The sequence below is a fragment of the Macaca fascicularis genome, chromosome 10, assembly GCF_037993035.2.
Source record: "Macaca fascicularis isolate 582-1 chromosome 10, T2T-MFA8v1.1".
NCBI lineage: Eukaryota > Metazoa > Chordata > Mammalia > Primates > Cercopithecidae > Macaca > Macaca fascicularis.
In genome coordinates, this window is record NC_088384.1 from 94,704,852 (window position 1) to 94,721,119 (window position 16,268).

Below are 16,268 nucleotides of genomic sequence, written 5' to 3' on the forward strand. Positions count from 1 at the left end.
CATTCATAGCAGTTATTGGTGGGAGCTGCCATCACTGCATGCTTAGGATGCAGTAAGCTCCACCCAGTTTGCCGCAGTCCCCAGCACTCCCACAGTGTGGATGTGGGCACACACAGCTGGTATTATAGGACTTGGGGACCCGGCTGGCTCCTGGAGGGGCTCTGTGACTTCAGGTATATGAACACCAATCTCGAGGGTAATTTTTGTCCCATCTGTGTTTCTAATTTAACAAAATTATCTCCATCTTACAAGAAAGAGGGTCAGAGGGGTATCATGAACCCAATAGCTACTGGGCTGAGATTCAAACCCAGGCCTGCCTGGAAACCTGGGCTTTTTAATTCTCAGCCAGACTCTGTCTCACTGCCTCGCTTCCCACCCTTTCGTCCAGAACACCTCTCCCTCAGAGTGTCCCCTGCGTACTTTGCCTGAAGGACACTGTAACTTCCTTGTTACCTCACAGCTCAGTCACAATTGGGCTGAGAGCAGAGCATGGCCCAGCCTGCCAGGTCCCTTGGGGCAGCCCTGCCAGGCCAGCCCAGGCTGGCCCAGCTTAGGCACACATGCACCATGAGGTACCCTTTGATGCCACTGGTGAACGACCTCACATTTTCTTTCCTGGTTTTCTGGTTCTGCCTCCCTGTGGGTTTGCTGTTCTTACTGATCGTCTGGCTACGCTTCTTACTTAGCCAAGGTGAGCTTCTTACCCTGCCCAGGCAGGACCTTAATCCTGGAGCTGGGCAGGTGGCCGAATAGGCCAGTGTGCCCTGAAACAACTGCAGAAGGGGCTTCGTTCAGTCATTTTAAGTGCTGGCTTAGATACAAGCAGTCAACTCTTCAGTGGAAAGGTGGTTTGGTTGTTTAGGGTTTCTTAACCTAGAGTTCGAGAGTGAGTCCTAGAGTTTGAACCTAGAGTTCGAGAGTGATCTTTTGAACAAATTAGACAGAGGTTATCCCTCCAGGAGGGATAATCCAGGAGATGAACTTCTAGGTGCCCCTTTCAGCTGGGGCACAAGGCTCTGTGAGCAGAGCGTGGGCTGGATTTCAGCTCACTGCTCACCCTCTCGATTGGGTGCTTTTGTGCAGTAAACAGCTTGTACAATGGGATACAGCAGCCTTAGGCATTTTTCAGGTACCTGCAGACCACTCACTGTTTTCTGCCTAGGTCATGTATCAGAAAGGATCTGGCTTCTTTGGGAGGCAGGCTCATGGAAGCCAACTGACATTCACCCTGACCTCAGCATGGGAGCAAGAGGAGCAAGAGGTGGGACCAAGCTGGCTGTGGAGGAAGCTAGGGGTGGCTGGGCCAGGATATGGCCTGGCTGTGTGGCAGGAGTGGGACTTATGGTCCTCTGGCATGTGTCTCCCTGAGCATCCCCTTCAGCAAGAGGTCTCTTGCTGCTGGGCACAGTGGCTCCCGCCTGTAATCCCAGCACTTTGGGAAGCCAAGGTGGCCAGGTTGCTTGAGCCCGGGAGTTTGAGACCAGGCTGGGCAACGTCTCTACAAGGAATACAAAAATTAGACAGGTGTGGTGGCATGCATCTGTGGTCCCAGCTGCTCAGGAGGCTGAGGTGGGAGAATTGCTTGAGCATGGGAGGTCGAGGCAGCAGTGAGCCGAAATCGTACCACTGTACTCCAGCAGACAGAATGAGATCCTGTGTCCCAAAAAAAAGGCCTCTTTGTGGGGACCACTTGATCTTCCACCTCCTGCTGCTGAGCGCCATGACCTTTGGCCAGCTAGGCAGGGAGGGCGCAGCACATGTTGCCAGCAATGGTCAGATGTTGTTGAGGCGGGGTGAGAAGTCCCTCCCCACACCCCCACTAGCCCCATGATCTCAAATGCAGGGACTTGTAATTGTGTAATTATTGGGAGTTCCTAGCAAGAACCTGGGATGCCCTCTTGTCTCTAGAAAATGTTTATTTAACGTATATTCTCCTCATAGTCCCAGGGTAGACCATAGCTCTCCCTGAGGGGTACAGTTCAGGCACTGGGCCCCACAGCTGGTGGGGAGTCAGACTTGTTTGCTACTGGTGATAAAAGCTGTCTCTCTGGACTCTGGAAGACACAGGTTCAGATTTCATCCTTTTTTTTTTTTTTTTTTTTTTTTTTGAGACAGTCTCACTCTTGTCACCCAGGCTGGAGTGCAGTGGCATGATCTCGGCTCACTGCAGCCTCCACCTATTGGCTTCAAGTGATTCTCCTGCCTCAGCCTCCTGGGTAGCTGGGATTACAGGTGCGTGCCATCACACCTGACTAATACTTGTATTTTTAGTAGAGATGGGGTTTCACCATGTTGGCCAGGCTGGTCTCGAACTCCTGACCTCAGGTGATCTGCCCACCTCGGCCTCCCAAAGTGCTGGGATTACAGGCATGAGCCACCGCACCTGGCCTCATCCTTGCTGCTTTTATTATTATTTTTTTTTTCGAGATGGAGTGTTGCTCTGTCTCCCAGGCTGGAGTGCAGTGGTGCAGTCTCGGCTCACTGCAAGCTCCGCCTCCCGGGCTCACGCCATTCTCCTGTCTCAGCCTCCTGAGCAGCTGGGACCACGAGTAGCCAGGACTACAGGCACCTGCCACCACGCCCGGCCAATTTTTTGCACTTTTAGTAGAAACGGGGTTTCACCATGTTAGCCAGGATGGTCTAGATCTCCTGACCTCGTGATCCACCTGCCTCGGCCTCCCAAAGTCATCCTTGCTTAATACTTCCTAATAATAGTGAACCTTTTTGCAACACTGACTATGTACCAGGCCTTGTGCTCAACACTGGACATGCATAATCTTATTTAATCCTCAGAATAACCCTGCATAATAATACTTATATCACAATTGGGGAAACTGAGGCTTGGAGAGGAGAAGCAACCTGTCCAAGGTCATACATCTGTGAACTTAAGAGAGCCAATTGTCTGCCTTCAAATCCTGACTCTGCCACCTACCAGCTGCGTGACGGTGGGCACCTCTGTGAGCCTTGCTTTTCTCATCTACAAAATGGAGACAACACTAGTACCTGCCCCCTGGGGTTGTGACAGGCTCCAGTGGTCGATACATATCAGGTGCTTACAGGGCAGGGCACACAGTACACATACACACCTGGCACGTGGTAGGTTCCTGTAGGCTGAGAAAATAATCCAACCAATGCTGGTTTTGTCAATGTGGGAGGAAATGTAGGTAGCGTGGCTTTGGATGCCTTCTTTGGAGTGGAGACATTTCTCCTACCACCCAGGTCAAGGCCTGCGGCGTGAATCTCCTCCGGCATTCACTCTGCTTGGAGGCCCAACTCCAAAACCATCCACAACCTACCCCACCCCAAGTCCTCCGCAGACTTTCTCCTGAGAGGCTGTTTACTCCTTGGTGTCATGTGGCGTTTTGAAATAAGTCCTTTGTTAATTTTGCAATGAAGAGAAACCATCCTTAAAGTGAGGTGGGCATTCCTCCCTCAGGTTCTTCATCTTCTAAAATCCCCGATATTATTGTGTGTGTTTTGCGCTTGTGCTGGGAACTGACCCAATGTCAGGGTTTGGAGGGCTAAGAGGGGTCAGGCCACCCAGACCTGTGGTTTTCTATTCTGCTGTGGATTCTTTTATTGGAATCAGTTTGCCTGAAATCCAGTTTGAAAAGCAGACAGGAGTAGCTCTGCTGCCTCCTCCCCACACCCACCCCCACAACACTCCTGCTGGCTCCTCAGGGCAGTTTCAGGCCTCAGAAGACAGAGCGTTAAGTGTGGAGTACCCGATAGGATGCACTTTCCCAAGTCGAAGGAGGAGCAAGTGGGGAGGAAAGGGGAGCTGCCTGATGAAACTGGCACTGAGGCAAAAATGATAATGGGCAGCTCAACTCCTGCAGAAGCTGGTCAGTGGAGGACAGTGCTACTGTCTGACCATGACATGGCCATAAGGTGGAGGAAGCCACACACACCCTTCAAGGGGAAGATGCCCTGCTGCCAGTATTTTACTTTTGCGATTTGACAGGAGTTTGCAGAAGGATGAAGGGAAATCTCCAAGAGATGGGTTTGGGGCTGAAACAGAAGAGTGGTGCAACAGCCCCTCATGGTGGCCTTTGGAGCAAGGTGTTCAATTCAAAGCTGCCTTTAAATCCCCTGAGTCCAAACGCACCCAGTGGGAACTGTGGAGTGGGGAGGCTGAATTCGCATCCAGTAGCACCACTCCCTGGCTTTGAGCCTGGACAAGTGATTTCACCATCCTCATCTGTAAAGTACAAAAAATACTAGTAATTGACTTCAGGAAGTTGTTAAGAGGATTAGATGAGAAAATGAATGTAACAACAGTTCGCACATACTCTATGTTCAAAAAATACTCTCTCTAGTGAAGAACAGTCACTTCACGCCATCCTACATTTTTTTTTTTTTTGACATAGAGCCTCACTCTGTCACCCAGGCTAGAATGCAGTAGTGCGATCTCAGCTCACTGCAACCTCCGCCTCCTGGTTTCAAGCAATTCTCCTGCCTCAGCCTCCCGAGTAGCTGAGACTACAGGTCCACACCATGCCCGGCTAATTTTTGTACTTTTAGTAGAGATGGGGTTTCGCCATGTTGGCCAGGATGGTCTCGATCTCTTGACCTCATGGTTCACCCGCCTTGGCCTTCAAAAGTGCTAGGATTACAGGCGTGAGCCACCATGCCCAGCCCCTACTGACTTGTAAGACATGCTAACTGCCAACACCGTTGAAGGCCTGTGCCAAGTCCTGTGCTGAATTTTACATGTCTGTCTTCAGTTAACCCTCATCCTAGAAGATGCTGATATTATGCCCATTGTACAAACAACCTTTGTTACTTCCCTGCAACTAGTGAAACAATGCAAGAGTTTAGTAAGAAAAATAATCTTCCCCGTCCCCTCCTTTTTCTCACCTTACCTCCCCAAGATGAGTCTGTCAGCAAACTCGTGCACATGCTTACTAACGTGTGCAGGTTTTCAAAAAGAATTGGAGAAGGGGGCAGCATTTGCCTTTCTAAACAAAAAGATACTACATTTCTCTTCAATTTGCTTATAATATACCATAGATATCCTGCAAATCAGAAGATACAGATATGATGCAAACATTTTAACAGCTTCACGACAAGCCGTCAGACGGAAGGTCTGGGTCTCCATGTGGTGTGACTGTGCCACAGCTTAGTCACCCAGACCTCTTGTGATCTGTGGACGTGGACACAGTTCCCAGGTGTTTTATTGTTCATGTGTGTGTTTCACCACAAAACAGTGCTACAGTGGAGATCCTTGTGCTGTGTACTCAGATACTTGTTAATGAATGAACTAGTGGACAAATGCCTGGATGGGTCAATAACTGTGTTGCTTCACTGCCTCCTCCTGGCCCATGCCCAGTACGGTATGTCATTTGCTCACCTATGTGTCCTCCCCTCTAGTAGATGGATATGGCCATTTTCTGAGTTACAGGAACAGCCTTCTTTCTTGGTCCCTAGTCACCCTTTAAGGCCCTGAAGACTTCCTGAGGCTTCAAGGCTGGCTCATAGGATTCTGCCTTGGCCTTACCCTCAGACAAGGCTGCAGGTACACCCAGGCCTGCCAGGGGACTCCTTCCTGGGTCAGGGGTGGGAGACAGCATGTGATCAGCCAAGAGGCCTTGCCTCGTGTCTCCACAGATTCAGAGGAAAATGACTCCGATGTATGCTTCGATTGGGAGCCCTGGAGCAAAGGCCCGGCCGAGTTTTGCTGGAAGGGGACACTCCACGGCCAAGAGAAGGAGAGGCCCTGCTGGTGAGCCTGCTGTGCCAGGTGAGGCCCTTCCATGGGCCAGGGGGAACCTCAAGGCCCACCCAAAGGCTTGGGCAGCTGCTATGTGGGCAAGAGGCTGCCTCTACCGTATTAGAGGTATATGCTCCCTGGCCATGCTGGACAACGGGCTCTCTCCAGCATGTGAGAGCCTTCTGCCTCATTGTGGGACAGACCTGGTGTTGCCCTGTTGGAGGACCAGCCCCCCTGTGCCACAAGGAGCCTTTACAAAGGTCCCCTACCCTTTACCCTAGGGCCTCACCCTCCACCGCTCTGCTGATGGTCTTTGGCCAGCTGTTCCCTCAGACATCTGCGTGAGGCAACTCCCTCACCTCCAAGGGCTTGCTCTAATGTCACTTTTTAAGCAGGGCTCCCCTGGCCACCCTATTCGATATTGAAGTCCCCGCCCCATCCTCCTCATCGTGCTTCTTACCCTGCTCTGCTTTCCTTTCACCATAGTACTTACCGCCTTCTAACACGTTTGATCATGGCTGCATCCAAAGCCCCAAGACACTGCCAGACACACGCTGGAGGCTCAGTACATATTTGTGGAAGGATGACATGGTGTGATTATTATTGTTACAATGGCTGGTATCCTTGGGGGCTCAACAGGTACCAAGGCCTGTCTTAAGCGTTCCCCTTCCACAAGCTTACTTATGAAATCCTATGATGGGGATATGATTCTCACCTCCATTTACAAATGAGAACATTTACAAATGAGGCACACACACACATACTCTCATGTGAGGTGTCAGGGCAATCAGATGTTGTACCCAAGAGCCTTTGCACCCATTGAATTCCTAGGAGACCTCAGCCATTCCAGTAGGGTTAGATGCCATCTCTATACCAATGGCCCCCAAATGTGTGTGTCTCATCTCATCTCCTCCCAAGCTTTATCATCTGTCTGCTTGACACCCTCTCATGCCTAGAATAGGAATCTTGATTCTCACTGCCACCCAGCCAAGCAAAACAGCACCCTGATCTTCTGCTAGCTTTTCTTCATCTCCGTGAATAGCACCACTGTGGACTGATTCTGTTGCTCAAGTCAGAAACCTGGGAGCCAGCCTTCTCGCCTCTCTCTCGCAACTCTAATCTCCATCTCTCATGTGTCCACCTTTCTCTGTCCCCTTGGCCACCATAGCCTGCCCTACTCTGAAGCTGGTTCATGCAGCGTGTTCACTAGCCCCCACCCTGCCCGAGTGGAGGGAGGAGGTGGTGAGAAGAAGGGCCCCTCACCTACCTCAGTTGTAGTGATTTTTAGCCTTTTGGGTCCTACCTTGACCACTGAGGGCCCTTTTCCCAGGAAAACTCACTCCTATATATGCCCTCAGAGATTTGTGGACAGGGCCAGCTCCACAGATGTGTAACCTGCAGTGCCACAAGGTCCCAGGCTCAGAAGGGTCCCAGGCTTGGTTGCATGCTTGGCTGTTGCTGTGTTGAAATACTTAATTTTTGAACAAGGACCCCCCGAGTTAATTTGCCATTGAACCCTGCGAATTATGCAGCCTGACCTGTTTTTATATCATTTGTGGCATGAGAAAAGATTTTCAGACCCTGCACAAGAACCCTATCCCATCTATCCAGAGCCCTTCCCACCCCCATCACTTACCCGCCTCTGTCTTTCTTTTTTCCCTTTTTTTTTTTTTTTTTTTGAGACAGAGTCTTTCTCTGTTGCCCAGGCTGGAATGCAGTAGCACAATCTTGGCTCACTGCAACTTCTTCCTCTCCAGTTCAAGCAATTCTCCTGTCTCATCCTCCCAAGTAGCTGGGACTACAGGCACACGCCATCATGCCTGGCTAATTTTTGTATTTTTAATAGAGACAGGGTTTCACCATATTGGTCAGGCTGGTCTCGAACTCCTGACCTTAGGTGATCCACCTGCCTCAGCCTCCCAAAGTGCTGGGATTACAGGCGTGAGCCACTGCGTCTGGCCTTACCCGTCTCTTTCTTACTCTTTTATCCCAATGGCATCCCTAGTCCCAACCTTCCTTTTGTTTCTAGTTTGGTTTTCCTGGAGTCAGCAGGGCAGTGGTAATGGCGGAAGTGGATGGGAGAGGCTTGCCAGGGAGGCAAGAGGACTTTGGCAACTGTGGTGCCTCCTTGGAACCCACAACTCATCTCCTCTTCAGACCGACATGCGAAAGCCTCCAGAGGACCCAGCCCTTCTCCAGCATCGCAGATGACCTCCAGCCCTCCAGGGAGCCGCCCAAGTCTGGGAGGGCATGGGAGCAGTAAACCGGCCCACTGGGAGAAATTGGCCAATTTAATTCAGAGGGGTCTTAAAGCAGGGCTGGGCCGGAGGGTGTGGGTCCATATTAAAGAAGCGAGGGGCTTCCCATGCCCGGGGGAACCCTAACAAACCTACCAGGCCTGACCAAATCATTCATTCAACCAGCGTAGGTCCGAGACTCAGCCCTGGCCCCGATTCAAGTCATCTAGAACCCTCTTGGGAAAGCCCAACCCTTTTCTCCATCTGTTCAATGGGGATGGGGGGCTTGCTCTGAACTTCCATTCTCTGATTTCCAACTCACTCCTTGATCGGACTTCAGGCTGATCTTAATAACAAATATTTGATAAATAGCTGCAGAGTGTCTACCAAGTGCCTAGTTTGGTAGGAGTAGGAATAGCTATAAAGGTAGCTCACATTTAGTGAGTGCTTACTACACGTCAGACACTTTTCTATGTGCTTTATACATACGATTGCTGGCCGGGCACGGTGGCTCACACCTGTAATCCCAGCACTTTGGGACGCCAAGGCGGATGGATCACTTGAGGTCAGGAATTCGAGGCCAGCCTGGCCAACATGGCAAAAAACTCCATCTCTACTAAAAATACAAAAATTAGCCGGGTGTGATGGTTCATGCCTGTAGCCCCAGCTACTCGGGAGGCTGAGGCACAAGAATCGCTTGAACCTGGGAGGCGGAGGTTGCAGTGAGCTGAGATCGCGTCACTGCACTCCAGGCTGGGCAACAGAGTAAGACTCGGTCTCAAAAAACAAACAAACAAAAAAACAAATACATATGATTGCTTTTAGCCCTTGTAAGAATTCTGCAAGGTAGGTTGGTTACCTCTGTTTTACACATGGGGAAACAGGCACAGGGCAGTTACTAAGTTGCTCAGAGTCACACTGGGAGAGTTAGCATTTGAACCCAGGCCCCATGACTCCAGTACCAGGTCCCTCTCCGCCATGCCAGTTATTCCCCAGGTGGGGTTCTGGGGGAGGTATGGTGGGAGGCGTAAGGTTCCAGAGGCTGCAGGATGATGGGGGTCAGGGGATAAAGGGACAGGCCTTCCAAGGTACCAACTGGGCATCATCTTTATCCCTTCTTTCTCCCTCACTCCACACCCCATCAGCCACCACAACTTCTAAATGTCCAAAGGAGAGAGAATTGAGCCTGAAATCTTAGCTTGTCTCCTGTCCTTTGGTCTCCTGGCCTTGGTCTCTGCTCTTTCTGCCCTGTTGGAATGATCCACCCAAAACACAAATTGGGACATGTCCCTTCCCAGCTTCACACCTTCCATGCTTTCCGTTGTCCCTGGGCTGTAAAGTCTGAGCTCCTCATCAGGTGCAGAAAGCCACCCTTTGGGATTTGAGCCCCACTGAATTTGCTGGATGAGGTTTCTATTCTTATGCAGAGGCTGCAACGAACACTCTTGAATCTAAATCCTTGCACACAAGTGTGCTTCTATCCAGAGAACACATTCTGAAAGGAGAAACTGTTGAATATAAGATATGTGTTTACATTTTGCAGCCACTGCTAAGTTGCCCGACCAAAAAGTGGCCCCAAGGGTATATTAGAAGTACCTGGCCGGGCGCGGTGGCTCAAGCCTGTAATCCCAGCACTTTGGGAGGCCGAGACAGGCGGATCACGAGGTCAGGAGATCGAGACCATCCTGGCGAACACGGTGAAACCCCGTCTCTACTAAAAAATACAAAAAAACTAGCCGGGCGAGGTGGCGGGCGCCTGTAGTCCCAGCTACTCTGAAGGCTGAGGCAGGAGAATGGCGTGAACCCGGGAGGCGGAGCTTGCAGTGAGCTGAGATCCGGCCACTGCACTCCAGCCCGGGCGACAGAGCGAGACTCCGTCTCAAAAAAAAAAAAAAAAAAAAAAAAAGAAGTACCTGTTTCCCCAGCCCTTTGCCCCGCTGTGCAATCCCAACATGCTCTCTTACATACACACACACACACTATCACACACCCTCATACGCTCACACACACACCCTCATAGACACACACTATCTCTCACACACACCCTCATACACTCACACACACATTATCTCACACACACACACCCTCATATGCTCACACACACCCCCATAGACACACTATGTCACACACATACCCTCATACACTCACACACACCCCCATAGACACACACACACACCCCCTCATACAGACACACCCTCATACACACACCCTCATAGACACACACACACACACCCTCATATGCTCACACACACCCCCATAGACACACTATGTCACACACATACCCTCATACACTCACACACACCCCCATAGACACACACACACACCCCCTCATACAGACACACCCTCATACACACACCCTCATAGACACACACACACACACCCTCATATGCTCACACACACCCCCATAGACACACTATGTCACACACATACCCTCATACACTCACACACACCCCCATAGACACACACACACACACCCTCATACAGACACACCCTCATACACACACCCTCATAGACACACACACAGACACACACCCTCATACACTCACACCCTCATAGACACACACACGCACTATCACACACACCCTCATACACTCACACACACCCTCATAGACACACACATACACAGACACACCCTCAGACACGCACACTCTCACACAGACACACCCTCACATACACACACACCCTCATACAGACACATACACTCACACACTCACACAGACAAACCCTCACGCATGCACGTTCACACACTCATACACTCACATACATATACACTCACACACACCCTCACACATACAGACACACATACACTCACACACATATACACACCCCCTCACATATATACTCGCCACACTCACATTCACATGCATACACACACATATGCTGTCACACACCCCTCACACACACACTATCACACACACACTCATACACTCACACACATGCTCACAGACACATGTCCGCTGACACGCATACCCTCACACATACAGGCACACTATCACACACAGACACACAGACACTCTCATACACTCACACAGGCACATATACACACAGTCACAGACATACTCTCATACACACAGACACATACACTCACACACCCTTACATATACAGACACACATACACACATACACCACCTCATGCATACACACTATCACACACTCTCACAGACACACACATGCACACATGCACTCTCACACATTTAAATATTTTGTTTTCAATCAGGCTGTGGCATTTAAATGAGAATGAGGAAGAAACCTGGGCTAGATGACACGCATCCATAAACACGCACAGTCACACACACGCACACACACTCACAACCCTCCCTTCTCCACACGAGCTTTGCTCCAGCTGACGAGCTTTTGTCACCACGGGGTTCTCCTGGGAGCTGCAGGGGTGGCGTTGAATGAGGCCTGTTGGCAGCTCCTCCCTGTGGCTGAAGCTCTGCCTGGTGTTGTCTGCATTGTCGCCAAGTGCCCCATTTTGTGGAGTCTCTCGGCACTGCTTACTCGGCCCTGCCCCGCTGTACTGTGAGGGGCTGCTGGGCCATTGTTCAGCTTGCCTTCTGGCCTAGAAAAGCCAGTGGAGCCCCCCAGCCCTCCTGCCCCACCTGCTGAGGAGCCGACCCCGAGGAGAGTGAGTGCAGTGGGCCCTGCACTGGGGTCTGGGGAGAGCATCTGCCATGTCCCAGGAGCCTTTGAGGCAGAAGGCAGATGAGGCCGCTCCTCAGGGCCCTGGGCAGGTGACAGCTCTGGAGAACACTTGTGGGGAGTGTGGGGAGACGCCTTCCCTGCTTTGGGTGAGGGCTGAGACCCCGGGCCTCTGTGGATGTGGACGAGGTCCCCATTCTGGCACACACACACACGCACACTCATACAGAGGAGTTGGGCGTGTGACTGGTAAACACATCCCGTGACACTCTAGTCACAGGCTGCCGAGAGACATCATCCCCACGTAGCAGCCGCGGCTCACTGAGTGCCCACGCATTATCCCACTGGATTCTCACAACAGCCCTCTCAGTCGGATCATGGTTCCATTTTCAGATGAGGAAACTGAGATTCAGACAGGTTAAGTAACTTGCCCAAAGTCACACAGCCATGAAGTGCCCCATTTTTCTGACTCTTAACTGGGATGTGTGTCTCCAGATCCACAGGGATGCCGTTGGCTCCTCCTAGAGCTGAATGATGGAGCTTAAGGCTGCGCGGTTGATGTTTGTAGGAAACTCAGGTGCACTCGGGGCAGCAAACCTGTCTCCCCAGGCTGAAGATCGCAGGGAACCTGCGAGGACAGTCACCAGCATGACATGGGAGCACTGCAGGGGCGTCAGCAAAGCAGGGTGCATCTGACTGTCAGTGCATCTCGTTGAACGACACACCCCTTGTCACAGCATACCTTCTAGGCACAGGCTTATTTTCTACCCCTAACCCTGGGACCACTCCTGAGTGCAAGCCCCTCAGCCCCCCATCACCATCCCATTCAGCCTGTGTCATCATCTGCAAAACAGGGCCAATCCCCTCTGCATTTGTTTCCAGGAGCTCCCATGACAAAGTGTTACAAGCTGGGTGGTTTAGAACAACAGAAGCGTGTGGGCTCATACTTCTGGGGGCTAGAATTCCACAGTCAAGGTGCTGGCAGTGCCAGGCTCCCTCCAAACCCTGCAGAGGAAGGAGCCTTCCTTGCCTCTGGCAGCTTCTGGTGGCTCCAATGTGCCTCAGCTTGTGGCAGCATCACCCAGCCGCGGCCTCTGCCCTCCCATGGTGTCCCCCCTGTGTGCCTTCCCGTCATCTTCCTGATATGCACGCCAGTGTCTGGCACCGATTTTCCCCTTTCAGAGGGACACAGTCTTATTGGGTTAGGGCCCACCCTACCAACCACATTTTAACTTGATTCTCTCTGTCAAGACTCTGTTTCCAAATAAAGCCCCATTCAGAGATATTGAGGCTTAGGCATTCACACGTTTTTCATATGTTTTTAGCAGGAGAGTTCGACCCATAACACTCTCTTTCGAGGTTATCATGAGGATTGAATGTGGTAACACGTGTAAAGCTCTGAGCGTGGTGCTTGGCTGGCACTTCATTCCATAAATTGCTTTTGAAAGAAAAAGGTTGCCTGGGCATGGTAGCTCACGCCTGTAATCCCAGCACATTAGGAAGCGGAGGTGGAAACATCATTCGAAGCCAGCAGTTTGAGACCAGCCTGGGTAACATAGTGAGACCCCTGTCTCTACAAAAAAAAGAAAAAGAAAAGCCTGGGTGTGGTGGCGCACACCTGTGATTCCTAGCTCCATCCAGAGGCTGAGGCTGGAGGATCGCTTGAGCCTAGGAGGTCAAGGCTGCAGTGAGCTATGATCACACCACTGCACACCAGCCTGGGTGACAGAGTAAGACCCAGTCTCAGAAAAGAAAAGAAAAAAAAGAAAAAAGTTGAGCACCTGGAAATTAGATGCTCCGTGTACACTGTGTGCCAGGCCCCATTTAAGTGCTTGACATGTATTATCCCTCGGAATCCTCACAACCACCCCTCAAATCAGGCAAGTTTTTCATTTAAATGATGCAGAAGCTGTCACTCAGAGAGGTTAAGGCATTTGCCTGAAGTCACACAGCCTAAGTAGCACAGCTGAGGATCAACCCCAAGCCTATGAGGCTCCACTTCATCACACTATACAGGACCACGCTGTAGTGGGGAGTGGGGGCTGCTTGGAGGGGCAGAAAGGCAGGGAGGAAATGCTGAGCTCACAACATGCAGGCCCTGGGGGACTTTCTGGGTCTGAGGGGCCTAGGACGAGTCTCTGCAATAGTGAGAGGCCTAGCTGATGGCAGGCTGCCTGGGGAGGTGCTGGCGAGCTGCCAGGGTGCAGGGCCAACAGGTCTGAGCCACTCCACTGTGATCTAACCGGCCTGGCCGATACTCCGGTGGGGGACTGGGACAGGGCTCAGCCGGAGATGAGGAATGTTGCCCTGAGCGCGGGTATACTCACTTCTCCAGGGTTCATTCTGAGTACACGCGGCGGCTCTCCAGGAAGCAAAGAGCGCACTTCCTTACGGAGGCTTGAAAGTGCGGCCATACAAGATTCAGGCCACTCTCTCTTCCTTCCTGCTTTCTTCTGAAGGGTTCCTTGCACCTAAGGAAGGTGACAATGAGCTAGATTTTCAGTTCTGGACTAGAAGTTCATTTACCCAGGACTAACTTGCTTACTCAAGCATTTATTCATTCATTTACTCTTCCACCCATTCACCTAATGGCTCAGTGATTCATTCGTTCACTCGTGCTCTCACATATTTATGCCCATAGCCATTCACTCTTCCACCTGCCCATCCACCCATTCATCCATCCATCCAAGCATCCATCAATCCATCCATCCATCTGTCCATCCAACCATGCATCCATCCAACCATCCACCCACCCACCCATCCAGCCAACCACCATCCTCTCATTCATCCCTTCTTTCATCCCCCATTTTCCCAACCAACTTCTCATTCTTTCTTCCATCTATCCATCCATCCATCTATCCATCCATCCACCCAACCTTTATTAAGCACCTACCATGTTTCCCACACAAAACTCCCTATGGCTGCCAAAGTAGTTCTGCACCCACTTCCACTGATAATTCACGTACATATTGGGCCCCAGCTCCTTGGCCTCCTGGTGGCGTGGTTCCCTTGTCTCCTCCTCAGGAGGAGGCTCAGGAGAAGTGGATAGATGGTCTTCTGCACAGCCCTAGTCCGCAGGTTCCAGCCAGTGACAGCTGCCTGAGACGTGGGGTTTTTCAGGGCCCTTTGTGCTGCGAGGCCTTTCCTCTCTTTGACACCAGAACCATGCATGCTCCTGGGCTCTGTGGCTCCAGTGGGGTCCTGTTTTCAGTTTCTTGGGGCCCATTTCTTGCCTCCCTCAGGCCAGAGCAGAGCTTCAGACTGTGGGGACCTATAGACTTGGGGGCCCTCCTTGAGGAGGACTCTGGGGCCTCTCTTCTTGGAGTACAGGCAAATATGCTGCTTGGAGAGATTCATTGACACCCGGAGCCTTAGAGAAGGGCAGGGCGAGCCCGGGCAATCTGGGGAAGTCCATGGCATTCCGTCTTGGCCAGAGGGGCAAGAGAAGGGGCTCATGGTCCAAAATGGATGCCGGGAATAGGACACCGCCAGGGAAGCTGGCAGGAGCGCTTCTCATACATCCCCCAAATGCCCTACTGCTACACCTTGGCTTGTGTCCTTGTTGGCACCTGGAAACCCCTTCCCCCTCCCCACCCTGACACTCAGCCTCTGCTCTCCTCTCAGCCGAGTCCACACACTCCTGCTCTTAGATTTCAGACATTCTGGTCGCTGCCCCCAGGGCTCCTACAGAGCTCCATAAAGATTTGCTGAATGAATGAATTCAAGTTCTCATTTTGAAGATGAGGGGGTTAAATTCCCCCTTCCCCAGCCTTTTCCCAGCTAGTTCCTTCTCCTTTACATCCCGACCAAAAGGCCAATCCCGGGAGGCTCTCTGGATGCCCCCTCACTTTGCCATTCTCATTTCCTGCTCCCTTCCTATCCTCCCGCCCTCATGCCCAGGTCCTGCTCTCTTTACACCCTGACACCTTCCTGTTTGCTTGTTTCCTGTCTCCTTCCAAATGTCACCATCCCCGTTTCACAGAGGAGGAAACCGTGGCTCAGAGAAGTCTCAGAGGGAGTAGCCCAGCCAAATAAAAACCCCTGGGTCGTGGGCACTTTCTTCCACCCATATTAGCCAGGTGCTTTATTCATGTGGTTTTACTCTGAAATCAGGATGGCTGTAGGTAATTATAGCGGCCATGCAAGTCTTATTTCATGACAGTTTTTGAAAGGCACCGTTTCCACTTTGCTGTTCCAGTGCAGGTGGGCGGGACTTAGGGGCATGTGTGTGCCCCCGCGTGCCTGCCTGTAGGTGGCCCCGGCCAAGCCAGCCCCGCCCCAGGAGGAGGCTGGACTTTCATCCTGCGTGAGGGTGTGTGGGAACTGGGTGTGCCACGGGGCCTGTCTCACTCCTCCCTCTCACATTGCTGACGGAGTCATCCTCACTGCGGCAGCACCACGTCGGACCGGGATCCTCGAGGTGCCAGCCCATGGCCGAGCCTGCCCTCCTCCCTGCCGCCCAGATGGAGAGGCTGGCCCCAGCGCCCCTCGCCTCACCATGTCCTCGGATCCCGCGGGCCCGCGTTGCTAGGCGCTGCGCCCAGCGCTGGGCCGACCGGGGCTGCAGGTACAGGGGTCATAGGAGCGGGAGGGAAGCTGGCCCTACGATGTGCCAGGGGCATGTGCTGTCTGTCTTGACAACATCTGTCTTCACAACCTCCCTGTGAGGCAGGAAT

General features: G+C 51.9%; 2 protein-coding genes across 4 annotated transcripts in view; both read left to right on the plus strand.

The window, feature by feature from the left end:
- Positions 1-556: 556 nt before the first annotated feature.
- On the plus strand, positions 557-8,105 carry ADIG (adipogenin). 3 transcript variants are annotated; one of them, XR_010578251.1, is made up of 3 exons: positions 557-691; positions 5,611-5,839; positions 7,743-8,105. XR_010578251.1 is itself a non-coding variant. In XM_065521860.1 (3 exons), exons 1-2 carry the CDS (start codon positions 568-570, stop codon positions 5,727-5,729), a joined length of 243 nt encoding a protein of 80 aa, XP_065377932.1. In that variant the 5' UTR covers positions 557-567; the 3' UTR covers positions 5,730-5,743; positions 7,743-8,105. The 3 variants fall into 3 exon arrangements, 2 of the variants coding, with proteins under 2 accessions (XP_065377932.1, XP_005569047.4); XM_065521860.1 differs by having other exon boundaries at positions 5,611-5,743; XM_005568990.4 differs by lacking the exon at positions 7,743-8,105 and having other exon boundaries at positions 5,611-7,663.
- Positions 8,106-15,953: 7,848 nt separating this feature from the next.
- The window catches only part of ARHGAP40 (Rho GTPase activating protein 40), a 50,247-nt gene continuing 49,932 nt past the window's right edge, over positions 15,954-16,268 (plus strand). Inside the window, exon 1 of the mRNA XM_045362969.3 lies at positions 15,954-16,159. Coding sequence (XP_045218904.2) covers positions 16,023-16,159 — 137 coding nt within the window. The 5' untranslated portion in view covers positions 15,954-16,022. The remainder of the gene's footprint in view (positions 16,160-16,268) is intronic.